This window comes from Anopheles stephensi, chromosome X (assembly GCF_013141755.1).
Source record: "Anopheles stephensi strain Indian chromosome X, UCI_ANSTEP_V1.0, whole genome shotgun sequence".
Taxonomy (NCBI): Eukaryota; Metazoa; Arthropoda; class Insecta; order Diptera; family Culicidae; genus Anopheles; species Anopheles stephensi.
In genome coordinates, this window is record NC_050201.1 from 17,006,853 (window position 1) to 17,033,322 (window position 26,470).

The 26,470-nt window shown below is 42.3% G+C and overlaps 1 protein-coding gene across 1 annotated transcript; it reads right to left on the reverse strand.

Annotated features, from left to right (window-relative positions):
• Nucleotides 1–20,766: 20,766 nt before the first annotated feature.
• On the reverse strand, nt 20,767–26,161 carry LOC118511416 (Fanconi anemia group M protein homolog). Its single transcript, XM_036054494.1, has 3 exons — nt 24,331–26,161; nt 21,711–24,154; nt 20,767–21,457 (listed from the first exon to the last, which is right to left on the reverse strand). Exons 1-3 carry the CDS (start codon nt 25,799–25,801, stop codon nt 20,855–20,857), a joined length of 4,518 nt encoding a protein of 1,505 aa, XP_035910387.1. The 5' UTR covers nt 25,802–26,161; the 3' UTR covers nt 20,767–20,854.
• Nucleotides 26,162–26,470: the final 309 nt, after the last annotated feature.

Genomic DNA, 26,470 nt, shown 5'->3' on the forward strand with positions numbered 1-26,470 from the left:
GAGAAAAATCCTTTAACTCTGGGGAAGTATTAGATTTTTTCAATAAATTTACAATCAAACCAAATTTAACAGCTACCGGACATAGTAAAATGAACGGAATCGTAGAAAGGTTTCATTCTACTATACTAGAATTATATAGAATAAAAAAAACTGAAAATTCCAATGAAGATCCTCTTGACTTAATCGATATGGCACTTGATAAATACAATAATGAGTCTGCCTCCAGCTTCCGTAGCGAGAGGATGTGTATCGCTTGGAAGTGTCGTTACGATTTTTTTGCGAAAGGCAGATAGTGGTCATTGCTCTCGAGTGCGATTGCGTAGTTAACGTAATTACTCGTGGCGCTCTAATCGGTGTCTCCGTCATTCTCCGATATTCACTCGGAATTTGTTTGATCGACTGGCTCTAAGCCCAGTTCGACGTTTGTGTCTAGTGTTGTGAGTGTGTGTACCTGTTGATCGTTGCGATAAGCAAGCGTATCAACGCAGCGTGGTCGCATCGATCGACGTTCGTAGCCAGTGAGTTTGTGTAGGTGTGTCCATTTGTGCATCGTTTCCCACGGTGAGTTTTTCCCCTCTTCCTGAACCTACCGTTGTGTCCGGCTCTGGGGCAGAGCAGGATGATTCCGAGTCGGATCGGGAGGTTGGGCCTAGTAGGGAGGTCAAGCGTAAGCCAGGACGCCCTAAGGCCGCCCCAGTCTCAAAAAAGGGGCCCTGGACGAGAGGCTTTCAACATCGAAGGCCTCGAGCAGTGGTCCGCCGGCAAGCAATGCCCCGCTGATCCGTAACAGCGATCTGCTATCAGAGCACCGAGCTCGTGCTTACCCGCCGTCATGGGAGGGTAAGCCATTTGTTTTTTTCATGCCGCGATCAAAACAGCTCGATGTAAGGACGATCGCGGCACAGTTGTTTAGAAAATAGCCGGGCGTTGCCGATGTGTTTCAGATGCGCCCGAACAACATCAGGGTCACCACCAACGTCATTGCTGATTCAGATTTTATGGAGCACTACCGGGTTTATATCCCCGGTAGTCTAGTTGAAGTTAACGGCGTGATCCAGGACTTTGATTATCCGGAGGAGGATATTTGGAACTTTGGGGTGGGAGCTTTTCTAGCACCAAACACCCCAAAAGTAAAAGTGCTTGAAGCCAAAAAGCTCTTCAAGTTAGACGCCTTGTCGAAGGATCAGAAAAAGTATGTTCCGACCTCCTCCCTCCGGATCACGTTTGAGGGAACGGTACTTCCGCAGGCCCTCATCCTAGAAGGCCTCCGGATACCCATCAACCAGCCATACGTGCCAAGGGTGGCCACTTGTACAAAGTGCAGCCGAATTGGACACGCCGATCCGTTTTGTACTCACAAAACATGTTGCGGTAAATGCAGAGGGGCGCATACTAGTGAGGAGTGCAAAGCTCCGTCCCAAAAATGCTCGCATTGTCGGGAGGAGTGGCATGAGGTAGCCTTGTGTCCTGTGTACCGGAAACTGCAAAGGGCCCTGTGTACGAAAACTGTAGCCGAGCGGGCACGCGGCTCATTTTTGGGTGCAACTGCAAATGGCGAGGCCAATCCGATTGCACTTGAACAAGTGCAATTGAGATCAATAAAGGTACCGAGAGTGCCCTACAAAAAGGTACAAAGAAAGGTACTGAAGACAAAAAATAAACCTTTGGCACCTCAACGCCACGCTAAAGTTTTCCCACCCGTCCCAAAACGCGACGCTGATCCCAAAACTCCCTTCCCACAAATTGCAAGGAAGCAGCTCCTTTGGAAAACCTAGCTTTTCCGACTGAGCCCAAGGGCTGATCCTTGAGTCCCTCCTCTTGACCCTTAACCTCCCGCAGCATCTGCATATGATCGCTACTTGGGCCCTTCCTTTCCTGAAGGGGATGATCAATCAGTGGCTGGCTCAATGGCCATGCTTAAGTATGATGGTCCGTTTGGATGATTAATAACTCCAACGGCTACTATCATACAGTGGAACTGTAGGAGTTTGCTTGGCTAGCTAAACTTCTTTAACACGTTGGCTGCCACACCTATTTTGGTCGTGTTTCCTGCCAGGCCAAGCCGTTTTGTCATTATATTTTATTCAAGAAGAGCAATGTAGTATCATAGACATTGGTCTCACTCTTACACATGTATTTTGTGACGGTGAGTGAAAGAGATAGAGTGATTCACATGTTAATCTTTCAACAAAACCCGTCTTACAAATATGTTTTTAAAAACAAGTTAAGCCACCAATATGCAAGAACCAACCCCAAATTAAGATTTAACAAATACAAATCTTTACTTTTACCGAAATACGCATACATGTGATTTCTAGTTCCAAAGAAATGGCACTTTGAAAACCATGTATGGAGGCTATGAAAAATGATAGCCATAGCCCCCCAGGAAACATCACTGGCTATCAAAAATGACCGCCATGGAAGCCAAAGTGTTAAAGCATTAGTGGGCGAACATAACTGCGAAGTGTTTGCCCTCTGTGAAACTTGGCTATCGGATGACATTAAATTAACCTTCCCGGGATATAACATAATCCGTGAAGATCGCGTTACTAGGGGTGTGAGGGGTACTGATTGGTGTTCGAAAGAGTCACACTTTCACCAGAATACCCACCCCAAGGCAAGAAATTATAGAAACTGTCGCAGTTAAGGCAAAACTGGGCGTTCTTCACGTGACAATTGCGTCTATTTATATCCCTCCGATAGCCAACAATCAAAAAGAAAAAAAAATGAAAAGTTCAAAGAGGATCTTGGAAATTTAGCAGTGGTCTTGCCTGGACCGCTCTTGATCCTGGGAGACTTTAACTCCCATGGAATCGACTGAGGGTGCGATAAGGATGACATTCGCACTCCTATCATCCGAGATTTCTGCGACAGATTTGGTTATTCAATTCTAAACTCAGGAGAGGCAACTAGGATGCAGACACCTCTAAGTAGGGCGAGTGCACTGGACCTGTCTCTATGTCCATCAGCAATGGCCCTGGATTTAAGTTGGAAGGTGATCTAGGACCCTATCGGCAGTTATCACTTGGCGATAGAAATTTCCTACATTAAGGGAGGATGTCCAGTAGAAGGAACTCCCGTTAAATGTTACTTAACGAGGAACATCGACTGGACGAGATACGGTGAATTAATAGCCGCTTCGCTTTCTCTTGACTTGGAAGATTTGTCTCCTGTCAAGGAGTACGAAAAACTTGTTTCAATCATAAACAAGTGCGCTCTTGAGGCCCAAACAAGGCATTCCCACCAAGCAAGGACATTTCAAAAACCTCCCACTCCTTGGTGGGACAAGGATTGCCAAGCGGCTTTTACCAAGAAGCGTGAGGCATTTAAAGCCTTCCGGGACACGGGCTCGAGGTCCTTATTTGAAAAATATAAAGGACTGGAGAGAACGTGCAAAAACCTGTTGAAGGCGAAGAAAAAGGGTTATTGGCGCAGATACGTCAATAATCTAGACCCTATCACTTCACTGAATTCGCTTTGGAGAATGGCTAGAAGGATGCGAAACAGCAACAACATCAATGAGAGCGAAAGCTTTTCTGGCGAGTGGCTGTATGAATTTGCCCACAAGCTTTGTCCCGATTTCGTTCCTGCGCAAAGATTTACACAACATGCGCCTGGTAGTGACCCTAGGATGGACTCACCGTTCACAATGGTAGAGCTATCACTTGCTCTCCTATCAAGCAAAAACTCCTCCCCAGGTCTGGATCAGATTGGTAGCAAATTGCTTCAAAATCTTCCTGACATAGGGAGGAAACGTCTGTTAAGTATTTTCAACAATATGTTGGAGGTCAACAGCGTCCCGCAAGAGTGGAGAGAAGTGAAAGTTGTCCCTATCTTGAAGCCTGGCAAACCGCCATCAATACACGACTCGTATCGGCCAATATCGTTACTATCGTTTCTGAGGATGACGCCTCCTTGGAAGGATGATTCTTTTCCGGTTAGAAGAATGGTTGGAATCGAGCAACCTTCTCTCAAATACCCAGTTTGGTTTTCGTAAAGCGAGGGGTACTAATGACTGCTTAGTCCTTCTGGTTACAGAAATAGAGCTTGCTCGTGCACGCAAGCAAAACATGGGATCTATTTTCCTGGATATACAGGGGGCATTTGACTCACTTTCACCATACAAGCTGAGTCAAAAATTAGAAAATGTGGGGCTGGGACCAAAGTTGAATAACTTTTTGTTCAACCTTTTGTCGGAGAAAGCTATGAGGTCATGTTCAGCTAAAGCGGACCAGTTTCCATGGACTAGCACAAGGGTCCTGCTTGAGCCCCCTGCTATACAACTTTCATGTCAGTGAAGCAGATTCTTGCCTAGCTCCGAACTGCAGCATTAGACAATTAGCAGACGACGGCGTCATATCTTTTGCAAGCAGGGACGCCACCGAAATACAACTGGCTTTACAAACCACTTTGGCCAACCTTGCCAAGTGGTCTGAAAACCTTGGTTTCAAGTTCTCTGCAACGAAAACTGAGATGGTAGTCTTTTTTCCTTTTAGCGACACGACAAAAAACAGGGAGAAAAGACTATTTGACCCGAAAATTGATGTCTTTTTGTACGGTGAAAAGATATCAACCACCGACAATTTTCGATACCTTGGTGTTTGGTTCAATTCAAGGCTAAACTGGAGTACACATATCACCCATTTGGTGCAAAACTGCAGTATAAGAATCAACTTTCTAAGGACAGTCACAGGATTCTGGTGGGGCGCACATCCAACACACGTCCTGCGACTGTATAAAACAACGGTACTATCCGTGTTGGAATATGGCAGCATATGCTTCCATTGGGCATCCAACACGCATATCCTCAAACTAGAGAGGCTACAATATCATTGTTTTTATGTTCTTTCCGATGAACACAAATAAAACAAAGTCACGGTCGTACAAATATAAAAACACATATTATATTAAAGCTAAAACGAACTGAGCCCTCAGCGCACACGCACGCACCCAACCCGTTCGCACGCCCGTTGTGAAGTCTTGTATCCATCCGCTCCTTGCCACAGGATCGCGATGGCTGCGTCCTGTAGCAGCACGTGCATCTCATGACAGCTAGCGTCTGAATGTTATCGCTCGTAGAGACAACTCAGAGCAGCGATATCACGCAACATGCTTTTTTCTGTTCATAACAGTTGTCTTAGACTCGCACTAAGGAGCATGAAATCAACACACAACATGTCTCTAGAAGTGATGACCGGAGTGATGCCGCTGAAACTTCGTTTCGAAATGCTGTCGCTTCGCCTTCTAGTACGTTCTTCAGTATCAAATCCCTTGATCGAAGAAAATTTTAAAGCACTTCTAGAGACAGGTTCTAAGAGCAAGATCTTGAAGATCTATGAATATTGTGGCCCTACAAGTGCATCCTAGCGCTCCACAGGTATTAAACCTGAGACCTACAGTTCCCTTTTAACACAACAGATTCCTCGTTGCACGAGGAAATTAAGACCATACCGAATGATCTTTCAGGGATAAGTATGGCCATTTAGATCAAAGAAGTATAAGAAGTATTATACTGATGGATCATCCTCTAAGGAGGGCACCGGCTTCGGCGTTTTTAGTGAGTTCGCCGAAGCATTTTTCAAATTGCGGGAGCCGTGTAGTGTTTACACTGCAGAACTAGCTGCAATCTTGTACGCACTATTGATGATAGCAGCGAGACCTTCGGAACAGTACTTCATCTTTAAAGATAGTCTTAGCGCTATTGAAGCACTAAGATCCCCGAAGGCTGTTAAGAGTCAGGAATAACTGACCATCAAAATCAAAGAATTGCTTGGCTTAATGTTCGACAAGACGTTCAGGATTTCGCTAATTAGGCTACCTTCTCATTGTGGAATTCCCGGCAACGAGAAGGCAGACTCACTGGCCAAAACAGGCGTCCAACAAGGCGCCTTTTACGACCGTCCAATCTCGACCCGAGAGTTTCTTCGCCTACCACAACAACTTTTCCTGTCTCGCTGGCAGAGCATGTGGGAGGCGGATGATCTCGGGCGATTCCTTTTCTCCATCTCTCCGCAAGTGTCCCTGCGGCCCTGGTTCGGTGGGCTCTCTGTAGACCGGGTGTAATATGCGGGATCGATCGGGGTTTTAACGCGACGGTCGCCATGTAATATGGATTCGCGGAGTGCACGGGTTAAGTCGGCTAGGCGACTTCAGATGTTCAGAGGGAACATCCCTTACTAGCTCGTTGGAGACTTCGAGGCCTTACCTTGGGTAGGGGGACTCTCAAAGCTCTTGAACAGATTTGGACACCAGGTTCTTAGTTGCAAGCTCAAGAACCAACTCTCTCGTTGGCTGGGGAAGACAGCTTTATTTATACCATTTATTTCATACAGTTTAGTAAAGTTTAATTTACTTAATTTAGGTTGAGTTTATGTTAAATTTAAAATAACTTTTCCTATTTGTGTGGTTACATTGTCTAATAGTTTTTTCCTGGATGGCGACAAAGGCATAAAGCTTTTGTCGTCAACAAAAGTGTCGAATTTCGTTTGGATGGATGGACTTGAGTTATTGTTTGTTAGTTTGAATAAGTCTTGTTTTGTTTGTACGTTGAACAGCATGGTCTAAAAATTTGTTTACATCAACGTTCCGCATGGAGACAAGAACTTAAGGTTATTTATTTATTTAGTTATTTATTTATATTTTGAGTAAGACGGCTTGACGCCGTATTGACAAGAACTTAAGGTTCTTGGCGCAAACAATGTGTCGCCTTACGTTTCGCAATTTTGGTTCGATTTGGGTTAGGTGGCTTGCTCCAGTTTAATTGCCGATTTACCGTTGCTGCGCTTGATACCTGTGCGCCGGGTGTTTGTTTCTGTTTTGTTCGTATCATGTTGCATGCGTCACTCGCTAGCCGGGTGTGCTGGTCGGTGTTTGAATGTTCATGTTTTACCGTGCGTTAGGTCAAGAAAAGCTAAATCTGCATTTATTGCAGTCTTGATAAATTGTAGGTTACTGGTTTAATGAATTGTCTGTTTGAAATTATGGTATGGAGCATTGTTTGTTTCTGTGACGTTAAGAAGTGTCTCTCTGTTAATAAGATATTGTTAAGATGTTTAGCAAGTATGCTACACCTCCCTTCTTTTGTTGAATAATTTTTTTTTTTTTTTTTCGTTTATTTATAGAGGCTTTGGGTCTTTGAGACTTCATTCGCCTCTTTCCTGTCTATTGTTACATATGTGTGGTAAAAACTATGGCTTAACTATTGCTTAACTATTATTCTTTTAGTAATATGGAAACTATTATGCTATAAATTTATAGTTCTCGGTACAGGTTGCTGATGTGTAAAAATCGGATGAGGCGGTTCTGCTGTTGCTTGTCGGGAGACAGTATGATGGCTAGGTCGGTATCTAGTTGGCAGGAGGTTCGGTGTGTAGTGTATCCATGGCAATCGGTAAGGATGTGGCGGACGGTAATGTCGACGCCACAGAAGCTGCAAAGTGGAGGACTGGATCGTTCGAGCAGGTAGGAGTGGGTCAGGCGGGTGTGACCAATGCGAAGCCGGGAAAGGACTCGTTGGATGTGGCTGGAATCGGGATCGTCCCAGGGTGCGGTGTTGTGCTTGATGGAGCGGAGTTTTGTGGAGAGGTCTAGGTTGTGCCAGGTGGTGTTCCAGTGTTGAGCGACTATTGCGTTAGTGAAGCGGATGGCGTCACGGCGCGAAAGAGAGCTGTGCGGTTCGGCCGGACGGAGCCGACCTTGGTTGGCAAGACGGTCGGCTTTCTCGTTTCCGTCGATTCCGGAATGACCCGGAATCCAACAGAGGACTATGTCAGGAGATGGAAGGATGTCATCTAGGAGCTGAATGTGTGGGTCTTTTGAGGAACCGTGTTGAAGGGCTGCCAGAACACTAGCGCTGTCGGTGAAGATGACGTTCGGAATGTCGGTCCGAAGTCCTTCATCGGCGGCAAGACGGATGGCTATTGCTTCGGCTGAAAAGATAGAGGTGTGGTTAGGGAGCTTGATGGCACAATTTTCGAGGCTGGAATGGATCCCACAGCCGGCTGACTCCCGATTGACGGAGCCGTCTGTGTAGATGTGGTGATGGTGCTGGTATTTGGTCCGGATCAGGTGCGTAAAGGTGGTACTAGCGATGTGGCTGCTTTTTCCGGTTCCCCGGAGAGTTTGTTTCAGTTCCCAGTCTATGGCAGGAGTGCTATGGTACCAGGGACGTGTTCCCCGGTGGCTGGATTGGATGATCGGAGGAAGCTGGTGGTTGGTGAGTTGTTGCAGGTCGGAGTTGGCTCTGGTAATGAGGGCAGTTGCGTCGATTCCTTTCTCAAGGATCCGAGCTGCAGCTGCGACGAGTCTGTTGGTGATGATGTGCTGAAATGGAAGAAAACCGCTTTCGCAGAGGAGGGAAACAATCGGACTGGTGACAAAAGCACCAGTAGCGTAGCGGATGGCTGTATGGTAGACGGGTGCTACTCTCTTCTCGAAGGTTGCTCGCTCGCGGGAAACAATCTCGATGCCGTAGAGTAGTTTAGGTAGGAGCCAGGCGTTGATGATGCGATTCAGGGTTGAGCGGGAGGCCCGAGCTTTGCCGGTTCCAAGCATCCGGAACAAGTTCAGCCGGTTGTTTGCTTCCTTCTTGACCCTGTTGGAATGTGGAAGAAAAGAAAGCCTACTGTCGAAGGTTACGCCGAGTATGTCGGCTATCTTTGTGTTGGGTATTGGTGTCCTATTAAAAGATATTGGTCGTCGTTGACTGCAAGAGCAGTGTTTGCAGATATGGAGGATTTTGGACTTTGTGTGTGATATTTCGTAGCCAGTCCATCTCGACCACTGTCGAACCTTGTCAACCCCTGTTTGCAGGAGTTTACGAGATTCGCAAGCAGTATGAGATGAAGAGGCTAGGATAATATCGTCTGCATAGAGGAATGCTTGGATTTCTGTGGGAAGGGAGCAAAAAAGAGATTCCATACTGATGAGGAAAAGGGTTGGAGAGAGAATGGCCCCTTGTGGAACACCATTCTCTTGTGTGTAGGGGTTGGATAGTTCGGTTCCTATTTGTACTCTAAAAGTCCTGTCCGTAAGGAAGCTATCAATGAACTTGGTTAAAAGTCCACCAAAGCCCCAACGAGACAGTTGTGTAAGAATGGCATGACGCCAGGTTCGATCAAAGGCTTTGGATAGGTCTATGATTGCTAGGTCTATGTGGTGGTCTCTACTAGTGGCTTTATCTAATAGATCGTCCAGCTTGGCAAAGTACGTTTCCGTACCTCTACCCGGCTGGAACGCATGCTGGTTATTGCTAAAGAGATTACGGTCTTGTAGTTCCTGTGTTAATCTACGGTTTACCATCCTTTCCAACACCTTAGCAATACAGTTAAGGAGCGAGATTGGACGGTAACTATCTATTTCATTAATGGGTTTTTTGGGTTTAGGAATCGGAATTGTTAAACTGCCTTTCCAGTCCGCCGGGATATTCCCGGTGGACCAGATGCTATTGTAAATGTTAAGAAGTATTAGTTTCGCATACGGGGGCAGGTTTTTCAGCAAAGGATAACCTACGTTGTCAGGGCCGGAAGATTTGCCCTGACATTTTCTGAGGGACCAGTTTAGTTCAGCTATTGAGAAAGGTCTATTGTATCTATGGTTAGTGGCATCTACTTGGGGAAGTGGGATCTGTTCTGCAGTTTGTTTGTGACGACGGAATTGTGGAGAAAAGTTGTCTGTAGCTGAAACATTTGCAAAGTGTTTTGCAAATGCTTCAGGTACTTCCGCGGGAGGGATGGTGGTAGATGGATTGGTTGGAAGGTTAAGGGTAATGGGAGCATAAGAGCGTTGGTTGCGGCCCGAGAGCACACTCACCCGCCGCCAAAGCTCCTTACAGGTCAAGAGAGGGTTGACATCAGCTACGAACTGATTCCAACTACTCTCTTTCGCTGTCCGGATTGCTTCTTTGGCAAGGCGATTGGCTACCCGATACCGTTCGGCTAATATAGGTGTGAAAAAATTATCGGGAATATGGTTTGCGCGGCGAAATCGGCGTAGAGCAGCGCGACGGGCTTTGATAGCTCGCGCGACTGTCTCATTCCACCAGGGGACATTTCTTCGGGAGGAAGTATTGCCTTTTGTACGAGGAATACTAAGGGAAGCTGCTATTTTAATGGTTTCTACGAAGCGGGAAATGGAGGGGTTTTCGTCAAGTGGAAGATTGAATCGGATTTCTGTTTGATACCTTTCCCAGTCAGCCTCCTCATACTTCCAACGGGAGCGTATGAGGGATGGCTGAGAACGAAAGGAGCTATGGATTAAGAGTGGGAAATGGTCACTGTTGTGTGTGTCTGTGTCAACGGCTATGTGAAATTGAGGTGCCATGGAAGATGACACCGCACAGTAGTCTAAGATGGAGCTTTTCCCGTCGGAGGGAGAAACGCGGGTTGGGGTTTGGTTGTAGAGGATTTCTAAATCGACAGAAGGAAATATGCTGTCTAGGAGGTTGCCACGGGAGTTGGTAAGGGGACAACCCCAGGTGCTGTGTTGGGCATTAAGATCTCCGAGGAGGATCAATGGAAAAGAGAGCTGTGAGAGAAGGGTAGGAAGGTCATTTTGTATAGCAGACAACCTGAGGGAGGGAGATAGGTACATGCAGAGGACGGTTGCTTTAAGTGGAGATGTAATTTGTACGGCTACTGATGGGATTGAAGTGGTTAGTTTAATTGTTTTAGTCGGAATGTGTTTAAGCACACCCAAACACACATTTTGGTGTGGATGAGTAGGGTTAATATTAAAAAACCAGTTATATTTGTTGAAAGGAGTGGAAGAAAGAGAGGGTATAGCTTGTGTTTCTTGCAGGGTGATGATGCTGGGATTATGTTTGGTAATGAGGAGTTTTAATTCATCTAGATTATTTTTTATGCTTCTAATATTCCAGGATAATCCAAAAAGAGATTGTTGGTTAGAGGTATTCGATGGGTTTTGGGGATCACCGGTAATAGGATGGGCAGGGGATTCAGATCTGTGATGGGGTTTAGAAGCGATCAGGGAGAAAAAGAGTTACCTAGCTAGGTTTTTTCTTTTTCTTGCTACGGGTGGAAACGGAGGAAGGAGAAGGGATGGTGGAGGAGTTAGGGATAGGGGGAGAGGGAAGGTTGGGGATGGTGGTGGGGGTGGTTGGGGTTTCCTCTTCCGAGGAGGGAGAGCCCTTATTCCCGCGGGCTCGCTTGCGGGAGATGGATGAGGTGGTAGAGGCAGTGTCATCTGTGTCAGTTAGAGTAGTGTCGGTTTCTGATTCTAGTGAACTTTCGTTTTGTTGTTGTTTGATTGTTTTGTTCATGTGTTTTGTGAAGGATTTCATCATTTTAGACTGGTCGCGTATTTGTTTTCTTAGTTCTTCAATAGATGTGTGCAGTGTTTTGATTAGTTCGTCTTGTTCTTTGTTTTTGGCTTCGAGATTGGCAATAATAGCGTCTTTTTCGTCCGTGATTGTCTGTTGTGCGTAGGTTAGTCTTTGTTGGACAAGGGAAGGAGCTACGGGCAAACTAACAAATTTACGGGCTTCGCCAAATGAACAGTTATTGTCTACCTTGTATTTGATGATAGCTTCTTCTTGTAGGTAGCGGGGACAGGAGCGGGAGAAGGCGTTATGTGGTCCTTTGCAGTTGATGCACACGGGGTCGACGGGGCAATCTCCGTGGGCAGGCGTACCGCAGTTGGCGCAGGCTTGAGCTACCTTGCAGCTCATCTTGGTGTGTCCGTAATGAGCGCAATTGTAGCACATCATGGGTTTCGGGTAGTAAGGTCGGGTAGAAACTTGCAGGGCACCGAGGCGGATGGTAGATGGTATCGAGGTGGTGTTTATGCGAAGCAGGAAAATGTTGGTGTTCACGATGTCTCCGTTCACCTTTCGCGTAAATCTACGTACAAAAATCACTTTCTGGTCCTTGAGTTCGTTCAAAATTTCATCGTCGTTGAGGTCTTTTAAATCGGGGGAATAGATCACGCATTGGACACTATTAAGGTTGGTATGGGGAGTCACTGTCACAGGGGTTCCGTCGATAAGTTTGGTAAGGGATTGGAGCGTTTGGAATTGTTTGGAGCTACGGGTTTTGATGAGGAGTTTTTTGCCGTTGTCGATCGGTTTTCCGGGCTCGGAAAGTTGACCAGCAAGGGAGGAAAGAGATTTGCCAATTACAAAAGGGTTTTTAGGGAGAGGGGATCCGTCGGTCGTTTGCAAAACTAAGAATTTCATGTCACCGTGTTCGTCTTTTCTGTCCATAAATAGGGGTAGGGACCTCTCATTTCGAGAGGGCCCACCGGGAGGGGGAAAATCCCTCTCGGGGAAAAGTGGGCCTGGCATTATGATGCCGGGCCCAGTGAAAAAGGATTTAAAATGTCCAGTCAGTCACAAAAAATAGAATAAACACTGCACAAAAAATTATCTCTACGTCACCACACACACTGAACACCAAGAGTCTTTTTCCTCACTTATTCGAATGTCTTTTCACTACGCCACTGCACTAAAGTTATGAAATTTATGGTGTCTCGTCTCACTCTTAATCTCTTAAAACGAGCACCACTGCACAGAAGTTACAGAATGTAGCACAAACGGGTACAGCAACACACGGAAAAACCACCGGTAAAATCCCCGGGTAAATACGCACGGGGAAGAATTCCGGGTATCCCAGGTAAACACTGCACTGCACACTGCACGGAAACACAGGGAAGCAGCACAGCTGTATGGAGGCGAAAATCCCACGGTAACAGGTCACAAACTAGAGCACACGTAAACACGTCCTTCCAGGATGACTGTCACAGTAAGAATGTTTGTTGAATAATGTTATGATTGAGCAAAATCTATGAGCGAAAGAGAAACATTATTCACTTATGCTAGTTTTAAACGGTTTTTGTGTACTATTGATGATTTGTTTGTAGCATTGTGTTTGACTTTACAGTTAACTTCTTGTACTTCTATTACTGTGAAAGGTCCTATATAGAATGGATCTAATTTGCTTCGGTTTTCATTTGTTAGATATACTTGGTCTCCTGTTTTGATACTTATCGGGTTGGTATTTTTATTAAGCGTGGCTTGTTGTTTTTCCTTTGCTGTAATAAGGTTTCTCCTGGCTATTCCGTTTGATTTTTGAAGTTTATATTTCATTTCATAATAGTATTGCTCTATGTTATACAGTGGGTCAACTTTTGATTTGTACATATTTTGTGGTAAATTGGCTTGCCTTCCAAAAACTAGTTCATATGGTGTAAATTTTGTAGCTGTGTGAATGGTTGTATTATATACGAATTCGTAAAATTTCGTCCATTTGTCCCAATCGTTATGGTGCTCATTTGTGTAGCTTCTCAAATATTCATTTAAGCATCTATGGTTACGTTCTAGTGCTCCTATTGTTTGTGGATGATATGCTGTGGCAAAGGTTTGTTTTATCTTTAAAATTTCGGATATTTTATGAAGAATTTCGTTGTTATATTCCAATCCTCGATCTGATTTCACTTCCATAAAGTTTCCAAATGTAAGTATAAAGTTCTCTACTAGAGCTCTGGCTATGGTGTTAGCTTCTTTGTTGGGAATTGGAATTAGTACTACGTATTTTGTCAAGTCACATTGAATAGTCACTGCGTAGCGGTTATTGTCGTTTGATTTCGGTAATGGTCCAACTGTGTCTATAGAAATTATGTCGAATGGTTTAGAAGGCGTTGTCGTCACAACGGTTTCTTCTTTTGTATGTCTAAGTGTCTTATTACTAATGCATGCTTTACAGTTCTTTACGAACTTCCGGATATCTGCTTTCATATTATGCTATTTATATTTTTCATGTAGCTTCTTGCATAGCTTATATTGGCCTATATGTCCTCCCGAAGGGGTCATATGATAATCAGAGATTATTCTCAGCCTATCTTCCTGCGAATCTATCCATCTAGGTGGAGTGAAGATGACAATTTTAACATCGGAAATTGCTCTGTTTGCAACTTCTTTGATTGTCTGCATGGAAAAATACTAAAATATTTTATCATTCGAGGATATAGCTAGCTTGTCTCGTTTACATCTCTTCGTTATTTGGCAGATTTCGTTTAATGCAAACTCTAATGTTTGGCTATTCTTGGCGTTTTTAATTATCGGGATAACTGTTTTCCCTAGCGCTTTCCTGTAAATATGATTGTATACTACGAGCTCGATTTTGCTGTCTACAGTGCTTGATTTGATTTTCAAAAGTTTCCTAGTTTCAGATGGCCTATCTGTTTCCCATACTACGGGGTAATTACTCCCTGGTTGTGTAGTAGGTTTTTGTTGCCTAGGAATCTCTTTCTTTCTTGTCATAGCTCTTGTATTAACCATTAATATTGGCTTTGTTACCTCTACTCTTGTTTTAGGTATGCATGCTTTCAATACATCTGAGTTAGTTACTATACGCGACAATGCGTCTGCAGTTACGTTTGCTTTACCTGCTAAAAATTCTATCTCGAAGTCGAATTCTTCTAAATCTAATCTCATTCTTGTTAGTTTAGAAGTTGGATTTTTCATGCCAAATAGATAAACTAATGGACGATGGTCTGTTCTGACTAAGAATTTTCGTCCGTAAACGTATGGTTTAAAATAATTGATTGCCCAATGGATAGCTGTTAGTTCTTTTTCTATTATTGGTTTGTTCCTTTCTCCTGGTGTGAAACTTTTGCTGGCAAATGCTACTGGGTGGTCATTACCATCTGTGATTTGTGATAAAACTGCTCCACATGCTACATCTGATGCATCTGTGGTTATAATGAATTGTTTGGTGAAATCAGGGAATTTAAGAACTTGTGGTGATAATAAATTTTGCTTTAGAGTGTCAAATGCTTCTTGGCAATCCTTGGACCAATCGAATGTAACGTCTTTCTTAATTAAATTATTTAACGGTTTGGCTATTTTCGCAAAATCTTTAATAAACTTACGATAATAGTTGCAAAAAGCGACGAATCTTCTGGATTCGTCGGCATTAGTTGGTACAGGAAAATTCCTAATTGCATCGTATTTGGAATCATCTGGGTAAATTCCTCTATCTGTAATTTTATGTCCTAAGTAGGTAACTTCAGTTTTGAAGAAACAACATTTATCTGGGTTAAGCTTAAGATTATATTTCCTTAGCCTATCAAAAACTTTAACTATGTTACTGATATGATGCTGTGCACTGCATCCAGTAACGATTATATCATCTATATATACAAATGCTAGCTCTGGAGTTAATCCAGCCATAGCTATTGCCATCATTCGCTGAAAACTGTTTGGACAGATGTTCAGACCGAAGGGCATGCGTCTAAATTGGTAGTGACCTGCTTGCGTTGAAAAGGCTGTAAAGCGTCTAGAATTCTTTTCCAACGGTATTTGGTGGAATCCTGACATTAAGTCAAGAGTGCTAAAGTATTTAGCTCTTCCTAGCTGGTCTAATATAGTGTCAATCCGGGGTAATGGAAATTTATCTGGTAGGATTTTTTTGTTCAATTGCCTGAAATCTACCACCAGTCTCCATTTTTTATCACCATCGTTCGATTTCTTTGGTACCAAAAGAATCGGTGAGTTGTATGATGATGCTGAGTGTTCTATTATGTCATTTTCGAGCATCTTATCTACCTGATTCTGAATTTCCTGTGTTTGTGAGTGGACTTGCTTATAATTTGGAATATATGTGGGTATATTGTCTTTAAGTGTGATTTCTTGTGTATAAAAGTTATTCGTAGTTATTTGATCCTAATCAATGCAAAATATATCGTTATACTGTGTTATTACTTGCTTTAGCTTCTCTTGTTCTGATTTTGGTGTATTTTCGACATGAATTTTTCCTAATAATTTTTTGATTCTTGCTGGTGTATCTGATTTCGCAGCTGATTTTTCGAAGGCTGCGTTGTTTTGCATGCTATAGTTTAATAACGGTGCATGAGAAGGTTGAAAATCTCTTTTGGTAATATAAACATTGGAATCATTTGTATTTATGAACTTGACCATTTGATTGTTTTTGTTTATTATAGTATTTGCACAAAATACACCTGGCTTAATTTCTTGAGCGAAAATAACTGAGTCCTCTTTAATGTTTGGTAGATAAACTCTTCTGACTACCTCACTTCGTGTAGGTAGGATAATTCCACCAGCATCTCCATTTTCTAATGGATGCTGTACTTCTTCTCCATTATAATTGAAACGGAGTAGTTCGAAATCATAATCTACTTTGCATCTGTGTTGTTTGAAGAAGTCTCTTCCTAGAATGCCATATGCATAGATACCAACATCCTCTGGTACGATGTAAAAGTCATGTTTGATTATTGCATTGCCAAAACTTATTTCTGAAGTAATGTGACCTAGTGTATTGATCGATTTATTTGAAATTCCTCGTAGGGTAAGGTTTTTGTTGTTGTTTACTATATGGTTCTGTTTCAATTTTGAGGCTTTGAAAAGAGATATAGATGCTCCAGTATCAATTATGAAAGTACTATATGTATCTTTTGCGAAAGCTGTTTTAGCTTTGATATAGTCGGTTCCTGTTAAGTCGATAGTTAGTATTGTCCGTGACTCAATCACGGCTGATTTAGTTCTATTTCTATTACTATTTCTGTTTTGATTGTCGTTCCTCAGATTCCTGTTGTTGTTGAAGTTCCTGCTGCTGTAGTTGTTTTGTCTATTATTTGGATAGGAACTCCTAACGTATTGGTTTCTTATGGGAGGGTTGGGGGGGTATCTGTGGCAAGGTCGTTGATAGTTTGAATTGTTTATTGGTCTTCTATTCGGATTGTAATTATTTTGTCTAAATGACAGAACATTCGAGCCATTTTTGTCATCATTGTTTTCGTTTTGGACAATTTTGTTGGTGGCTGCTGTAATGGACGAAAATTCGGTCCATTTCAAAAATGTTTTGGCTTCTTTGCTGGGGATTTTTTCTATGAGTGTATCAATTCCAGCCTTTGTTGCCATTTCGTTTGCTAGATCTTGAGGCATTTTGCGCTCCAAATAAACCCTTTTCAGTTCGTCTGTTAGTAATTCTACTTGGTTGCAAATAGATTTGGGATCATGTGTTCTAATTGCTTTGAGTTTTGCAATTATGTTACTCTGGTCTACTTTATTCTGACACCTTGTTCTGACGTTTTCAATCAACTCGTCGAACGTGGTTATGTTGCTTGGTAAGCCAGCAATTGCTTTGTCTGTTAGCCTGGTTATTAGGAATTGAACCAAAAGTGGTTCATGATCGTCAGCATTTAATTGTTTAACTAAATTTGCTGAGTTTAAGAAAGTTATAAATTTCTCATTGGACCTGTCATAGAATGGTACTAATGCGGTGGCGGTTTTAATATCAAAAGCCATCTTGATTTCTTTTTCGTCCGATATGCTAATTAGTGTTTTATTTGTGTCAGTCGATTCTTCTGTGTTGTTTTCTTTAGTACTTTATTCAACACTGTTCAGATTCTCGAGTGAATTATTAAGGATATCAACATCTATTCTAGTATTTATGTTCGTTAGTAAATTACGGGATACTTTACGGAAATTTAAAAGCTATTTGATTGTGTATTTTCCTTTGCAATCATCAATCTCTTGTTGTATTTCTTTAAAATACTTTTCTGCTTGAAGCTTAAGTTGCGTTAAATTACATGTCCTAAGGTTAGTGGAGCTTTGTTGCAATTTCTTATCAATACAATGCAACCTTTCAATATTATCTAATATTTTCGTCATTTATATATTTTCCTGTATATATTTTATGAAGCGAGAAAAATAAGCTATCCATAGTATGGGGCATAAAATTATTTCGCGCAATTATAATGTCGATGCTTGGACCAGTTTAAGAATTTGTTTATTTAATCATTATTTCTTTCTTTCTTATATTTTTTCTTTCGTAATAATCATTGTTTGTTTTTTCCACTGAATTAGTCTTTAGATGTATATTTTTGATACATTATATATTTCGTTTTGTCCCCCATTAAAATAGACTTTTCGTTTTTGAAAATAGACGTTTTGTACTAAATAGACATTTCGACTCTCTTGGGTCGAATAAATTTCTTTTTATAAATATTCTAAAAATTGTATGCATTACTAATCTTCGTTTTCACATTTTTGATGCGCCGTATGCTTTTCCGCCGGTACTCGTTTACGTAGTCATCTTGCTGGTACTCGTGTTCGTTATCATCTTGGTGAACTCCTGTCCGTACGCATCCACGTTGGAGACTCCTGTCTCTTTGGATTCCGCCGGTCCACTTTCGTGCACCGTGGTCTCGCCTTCCACTGCAGTAGTCGCTTCATCTTGCACAATTCACGATTCACAATTGGGAAATTGGCTAATGATTTTCACCTCACATGCGTTTGTTTTGGTTCCTTTGTAAGAATGTTGTAAATTGTTCACATTTCGATTGCTCAGGTTATTCGTTCGTCACTATGGTCAAAAAAAATTTTTCGTCACTTGAAATCTTATATCGTCTTTGTACTCAATTCAAAAGGCATTTCCTCCTTTCACTTTACCTTATCCCGGGCATTCTCGGTTATGATCGATATCTTTGATTCACATTTTGTGTACAACACTCACTGTTTTGGTTTTTTCATTGCACTTAATCCGCTTTACTTGATTGCTTAACTGTGATAAATCCATCTTGCAGTTTTTGTCTCTGCTTATTTATGCCACTTTTCATTGCACGTATTTGCACTGCACTTTTCACGTCACGAAGTCTACAGATTAAAGTCACGGTCGCCATGTAATATGCGGGATCGATCGGGGTTTTAACGCGACGGTCGCCATGTAATATGGATTCGCGGAGTGCACGGGTTAAGTCGGCTAGGCGACTTCAGATGTTCAGAGGGAACATCCCTTACTAGCTCGTTGGAGATTTCGAGGCCTTACCTTGGGTAGGGGGACTCTCAAAGCTCTTGAACAGATTTGGACACCAGGTTCTTAGTTGCAAGCTCAAGAACCAACTCTCTCGTTGGCTGGGGAAGACAGCTTTATTTATACCATTTATTTCATACAGTTTAGTAAAGTTTAATTTACTTAATTTAGGTTGAGTTTATGTTAAATTTAAAATAACTTTTCCTATTTGTGTGGTTACATTGTCTAATAGTTTTTTCCTGGATGGCGACAAAGGCATAAAGCTTTTGTCGTCAACAAAAGTGTCGAATTTCGTTTGGATGGATGGACTTGAGTTATTGTTTGTTAGTTTGAATAAGTATTGTTTTGTTTGTACGTTGAACAGCATGGTCTAAAAATTTGTTTACATCAACGTTCCGCATGGAGACAAGAACTTAAGGTTATTTATTTATTTAGTTATTTATTTATATTTTGAGTAAGACGGCTTGACGCCGTATTGACAAGAACTTAAGGTTCTTGGCGCAAACAATGTGTCGCCTTACGTTGCGCAATTTTGGTTCGATTTGGGTTAGGTGGCTTGCTCCAGTTTAATTGCCGATTTACCGTTGCTGCGCTTGATACCTGTGCGCCGGGTGTTTGTTTCTGTTTTGTTCGTATCATGTTGCATGCGTCACTCGCTAGCCGGGTGTGCTGGTCGGTGTTTGAATGTTCATGTTTTACCGTGCGTTAGGTCAAGAAAAGCTAAATCTGCATTTATTGCAGTCTTGATAAATTGTAGGTTACTGGTTTAATGAATTGTCTGTTTGAAATTATGGTATGGAGCATTGTTTGTTTCTGTGACGTTAAGAAGTGTCTCTCTGTTAATAAGATATTGTTAAGATGTTTAGCAAGTATGCTACACGGGCGTTCATACGCATGATGTCTCGACTCATTTCGAATCATTTTGCGTTGAATGCTCACCTGTAGCATATAACTCTGGCTCAGACGAAGACGGATTTCACGATGTGGATCACCTTCTGTGGCCTTGCGTGGAGTTTGAACCCGCAAGAACCTCCTTGTAGGGCGCAGTCGAGAGCATCGGCAGACGACCGGGTGTAGAAATTAGAGAAGTGTTGGTGACCAGAGACCTCGCTTACATGAGGCTCATCTTCCGATTCGCCAGAGACAACGGTCTCATCCTTTGATTCCGCATCCCTATTATCCTTCCAATCCATATCCGCCATCCCCTTTTGTTATTCGCTGTGTTGTCTTTGTCGTAAGTGTTAAGGGTTTTTTTTTTTTGTAGTGCCACTGGTGATCTGTTGACGAAGCAACAGCATCCGGGGTCAAATTCGAAACTGTCGTTAAAAGACAGAATTTTCTGTAACAGTGTTTTTCATCTATGGCTAGCCTTGATGGGGCGAGTGCGGCCTTGCTGGCGTTGGGTTCGGAGGTTGTCGGCGGGTTCAACCCCGTGATTAGCAGAGACCCTGCTGTTACGGGTTGGAACTCGACGAAAGCTTCTGAGTTTCGTGCTGGCCTGGTTGAGCTGGGCATTCACTGCTGGGTAGTTTGAGGAACACTGTACGCAGGCAAATGTTTGTGCTGCTCAGATTGTTGTCTGTTTTTTTTTTTGTTACAGCTTGGATCCGATACACGGAATGATGATGTTCCGTTCCGTACACCACACTACCACCATCACTTCAACAATAGACCAACATAGACAATAATAGAACCGGACCCGGACATCTACCATCCCCAAATCAACAATAAGTACCATAGACCTGGATTATCACCCGCAATCACATAACTACAACCGATCATGCCCGGAATAAGGCAAAATAACAGGGAGGAAATGCCTTGTATTCTTTGTGAATTTGTAATCGTCAGCACATGCGATATTGACAATACGTCAAGCCGTCATAATTTAATAAATAAAATATAACACTGTTCCTTCAAATTACTTTATACCAAACTTTTTTACTAATACCCACAATAAGAACAATAATAAACACAACACTATCAGTTGTAAAAATAATACGATCTTCTCTCGGTTTAGAAATTACAAAAAATAGAAATTATTTTTTTCTTTAATAGTTCAACATATGTCAATCACTATCTGAAGTCGAATCTACGATTTGACGGAGTCGTGTCTTCCTTCCTTGAGCAGAAAACATTTCATCTGATTGGCGTGTCCGCCTATTTTTACGGCGACGTTCTTTGAGCAGTCTTTCAGCCATCTCAAGCTCGGACAGTTCAGACTCCAAGCTCATCACGATGTTATCGTCGATGAAGGAATTCAGTAACTGTTCCTCCTCATTCATGTCCGCAACAGCAGCTTCATGACTTCCTTCTTGGGCGTAGTGTGTATCAGTTTCATCCAAATATGAATCATCCACATCCTGTTGTTTAATAGGCCCACTGGATACTATTTTGAAACCTCCACGGCGTATAAGGGGGCTGCGCACGGACTGCAAATAAACTGCGCGCATGTCAACCGTACTCTGCTCATCGTCGGATGCAGTGACAAAATTTTCCAGTGAGTTCTCCCCATCGCTGTCGTCTCCAACATCATCATCATCATTACTGTCGTCCGATACTGCAGCCTGACTTTGAAGAAAATCACGACCATTCTGTTTGCGCTTTCGCGGTTTGCCTTTCCCAAGTTTCGCTGGCTTGTTGAGGCGATTCGACAAGTGCGACGAGCGTATCTACAAAATGAGAGTGTTTAGTTTAATAGTTTATATACATTATATATATATATATATATATATATATATATATATATATATATATATATATATATATATATATATATATATATATATATATATATATATATATATATATATATATATATATATATATATATATATCTTTATATATACATTTATATACCGTCATTACTAAAAATAAAAAAATAAAAAACAAACAAATATATATAACTTCCCATATATAACTTACCTCGATAGCAGATTTAAAAATTTCATCATCTTCCTCCTCTTTGTCTGTCGAAGTGTGTTTGGGGCGCGACACCGAATTATGGCCAAGCGATTCTTCATCTTCGTTATCATCCTTCAAGCTCACCGAACTAGATTCTATCCTATTATTGAAAGCGCGTCGTACTTTTTTGCCTATAGTAGTTTCATTCATTGTTTCGTTATTTCTACCAGTGTTCGGTTGGGTAGGCACTGGCTCAATTAAATTGTTTGATTGTTTCACATTATGGGCATTGGGCGACGGTGTCAACTTCTCATAGGAAGAAACAAAATACGGTGATTTTCCAGGAAGACAGTATATATCTTCTGTGCAGATTTTGTCGCTACTTTGCAAACACAAACTCGCTAATTTCGAGGTGGCAGTATAAGATTTCATCACCTCTCTGGTTTCTCTCATTCCTTCGTCATTTCTAATGCGGATCAGCTGTGCGTGTACCGGTTCTTTTAACTCTTTTGCTTTCTTCAGATTTTCCATACAGGGTGACGGTGTCAATTTATCATAGGAAGAAACAAAATACGGTGATTTACCAGGCAGACAATGCATCTCTTCTGAGTTGATTTTGTTGCTATTTTGCAAACGAATACTAGCCAATTTCGAAGTGACAGTATAAGATTTAATCGACTCTCTAGAGGAGGGCTTAGGTGGTGAGCTGCTATCAACCTTATACTCGTTATTGCTATCATCCTGAAAAACTAACTCGGGAGTGCCTAAATCAAAGTTTTTTCTGTTGAAATTATTGCTGCTTTCCAACACACGGACAGATTCTATCGTAACATGCGCATTTGCTCTTTGTTTGGGACGGGTCAAATTCAGATCCGATGTAGTTACCAAATTCGTCCTGGTGGAAGCATATTCATCTTCCCTCGTCGTTAGCTTATCACGTAAAATTAATGAAGAGGAGTTTTTGAGCTCACCAGATAGTCTCTTACTGATTGAAGGAAGTCCTTTAGGATGAAAATTTTCAATTGCTTTCCTTTGATCGATAGGATCTATGCCAAAAGCATCTAACTTCTCAGAACTATCGTCACCAAAGATTTGCTCCAAATTTTGCAAAAGAAAAAACTCCAGAACCATCTTATGTGAAACACTTTCTATCTTTTGTTTATGCAAAGAGTGTGATGTTTTGGATCGAGCATTAGTTCGCGCTGGTGTTTCGAGCGCATCCGAGTTTTTTATTTTCTTCGCCGATCGATTGAACGCAAGTAAAAGTGGGCTATTGCATAAATCCTTCGGAGAGGTGCAACGATTTTGGCGAATTTTCAGCGTCGATACACGGGATTTTTTAACATTAATGACTCTTTTGGGTTCTCTCCATAGTTTACATGTATCGTCTTTCCATAGACACTTGCTGGTGACAGTTGTTTCCGATAGATTAAGCGAGGAATCGAATAGATTTGAGATGGATCGATCCGTAACCTGGCTCTCTTCAGGTGGTTGTTCAACTTCCCCACTGTCAAGTTCTCGGAAAATCAGCTCGGGAAGGTCGAGTGGATCGTCTAACAACGGAACATTATTTGAAGATTCCTTCCGATCGAACTGCATTACTTTGGGCGGATGTAGTAGTATATGTTTGTTCAGACATTTCTGTCGGCACAATTGTTTGTAGTTTCTTATCAAAGGTTGAAGCAGGGCAGCGATAGCCACTTCAGCATCCGTACGGCCGTGACGAATCGATTTATCATATGGTATGGATGAATTTCCGTGCGATCGATCCTTTAAACCATTCTTGTCTTTCTGATACGATGAGTCCAAGACAAAAAATTCACATTCACTAGCATCCAGATCAACCGTTGTAGCGTTTCGCTGCCGTTGGAAAAAATCTCTTACGTCCCGTGTTTTTGTTTCGGTGGTTTTATTTCGTTTTGATGATGGCTCGGTTACTTCACTCGCTTCATCTTTTAACCGGTTATTTCTTCTCTTTCTATTGTTTCCTTTTACGGTGTTCTGAGCTTCTCCGTCTGACGAATCCGAACCGGTATGGTGTACCGTGGTTGGTTCGCCAGAAATGTTCATAAACATTTTTACACACTTTGGTTGCAATCCTGCCGGTACGAGAGGGGGCGAATGGCGGTAAAGAACTTGCAAGATATCTTTGCTGCGGGCAAGCTGTTGATTCGTTTTGTCCTTCGATGCGAGCACTTGCTTAAGTGTATTGTGTTCCTCACCCTCAGTAACGAGCATCAAAACTCGTCCGACTCGTTGCCGTCCCGTACGGCCTATTCTTTGCACGAATCGAACGGGATTTTTCGCAACATCAAAGCACACTATCAGATCCACCTCACCTACGTCAATGCCTTCCTCGGCGACACATGTGGCGATGAGGGTGTTGTACGTTCCGGAACGGAAGTGGCGCATTACGTCTATCTGTTCTTGTTGTGGCACACGGACACCGTTGGCCCCGCCTTGCCCTACGAGGGAGACAAACAAAACCATTAGCCATTATAATGGTTGCCATTATAGCCAACCATTATAAAACAATATGCATTTAGAAAAGAAAATATTTAATCGCCAAAGGACAAACCTAAGTACTGATAGTGATGCATCCTTTATCACTGTATATATTGAAGAAGAAAAAAAATCTTACCAACAATACTGTTCGGTCGCATCAACGGTTCATTTTTGCTAAGCATACGTTTAATCATTGCAACCGAATCACGAAACTCGCAGAACACTATCGCTTTCGAGTCTGGGAACTCTTTAAAGAATGTTGTCAGCTGCTGTTCCAGTATGCGATACTTCGGATGACCGAAATCAATATCATCATTTCCGGTCAAAACACTCGAGTCGTCTAATCCTTGCTGCTGATGACGATGCTGGTACTGTTCCCGCAACCGTTCTAGGAATGTCTTGATTTGTGGGTCGTTTGCGACGAAATACTTTTCTTTTACATTCGTACCACCACCATCATCAAAAAAGTTCAGTAATGCCCTTATACCGTGCTTAACGAGCAAAGCGAGCGCATGGTACATACTGATGCAAACACCAAAATCGGCGCAAATGGCAGAATGATTCCGATGGCGCTGTTGAAGAGCATTTCTGCGAAATCGTTTTTGCTCCATGATGAGCAATCCGGACGTTACTGTGTTAGGATAACGCATGAACACATTCGATTCGAGTAACCGCTCCAAGTATGGATTAACAAGTTGCAGCAGCTCCTTCCGCAAGCGCTCGATCGTTTGGCCGAGCGGTATCACGATGGTTCGTATGTCCTTCCGAAACACGTACGGCAACACATCGATCGAGTTATTCCATCGCACCTCAATGTGTGATATAAGCAGATTCTTGATAATTTCGGCAACATCTTCCAACGTTCGACCGGGTGTTGCGGACAGTGCCAACACTCGAAAATATGGGTTTTTCTCTGCTATCAAACGAATCACATCAGTGTACGCATAACGTCCCTTTGCCTTGTGCGCTTCGTCTATAACGATTAGACGGACCTGTTGGACCGGGAACGTTTGTTCGGTCGATTGCAAATCCGCCAGCACGACCTGCGGCGTAGCGTAGAAAACACGTTTATTGTGCCACAGCGCTGCACGCTTTTGGCGTGGTTGCTTTCCAGTCACTTCGGCCGTGTCTTCCCGAGGAATGCCCATAATCCGATAGCACGCCTCGATCTGCTGGCTGACGAGAGGCCGGGTTGGAGCCATAAAGATCACCTTGCCTGTTGGATACCAGCGGTATATGTTGAACATGACGACGGCCGCTATGAATGTTTTGCCTAGACCGGTAGGCAACACAACAAGCGTATTCTTGAAGAGGGCTGACTCTGTGATTGTGAACTGATACCGTCTCAATGGATAGTTGACCGGATAAATCCAGCTGTCTCCGAGGTTTTGATCGAACCCGTCATAGTTACTGTTTCGTCGCAATTTAATTCTATATGGGTCGTCCAGCAGCTCCGTTACACTTTTGTCCAGCAGCTCGACATCGTTTAATCCGAGCAGATCGTTTTGCAAAGCGGATGCATCACGCAGCGAATAGCTAGTATGATTCAACACATCGGATTTGTTTTCAATATCGTCCAAAGAATCGTTGGACACATTTTGTGCCATGATTCGCTTTGCATTTAATCTTCCAAAGTTAATTGTCTAACAATATTTTCGTAGCATCACTTAATAAATTCAATCCTACGAAATATGAGCATTAATCATTGAATGTGTAAAAGTAAATAATCGCAAAATAAACAAAGAAACAATACGAAACGCAAATCTGAGCACAGTGTATTCGCTTGTTTGTAAACGGTGGACTGCTTTCAACTGTTGTTTGACGTTATAAGCATGGCTTCATTTTCACTGAGGTGCTGAGATGCTTTGCAACAAATGGTGGATGTATTTAGAAGGTGAATTTTTATCGATTTGACAGGGCGCCATTTTAGTCGAGTTATGTCAGAGTTTGTTTACAAAATCATACGGTATGGGGCTACAAACATGAACAATCAGTCTCGATTTTCAGTCCCTTGAGCAATTTCGCTAACTTATGGGTTATCTTCGCATATCAAATGTTGTCTCACAGAGGATTGACGATATTTGGTTGCATTTTTCATAAAAAAATCGCAAGCGACAACAAGCCCTACAACCTTCCCAAGGTTCTTTCAATATTTATTTATTTATTTATTAATTATTACGGACTGATGCCGTATTGTAGGTTCTTTCAATATTCTTTCTTTTGCTTGTGAATGCCTTTTGTTGAGATGTTTGCTCAATACAAGGAGTTAAAATTCA

Excerpts from the sequence above, each read along its gene's own strand:
- LOC118511416 (XM_036054494.1), bottom strand. The coding sequence starts at position 25,801 with ATGGCACAAAATGTGTCCAACGATTCTTTGGACGATATTGAAAACAAA. Across the intron at positions 24,155-24,330 it reads GCGACCGAACAGTATTGTTG|GGCAAGGCGGGGCCAACGGT; the intron begins GTAAGATTTTTT and ends TCTCCCTCGTAG. Across the intron at positions 21,458-21,710 it reads TTTTTAAATCTGCTATCGAG|ATACGCTCGTCGCACTTGTC; the intron begins GTAAGTTATATA and ends CTCATTTTGTAG.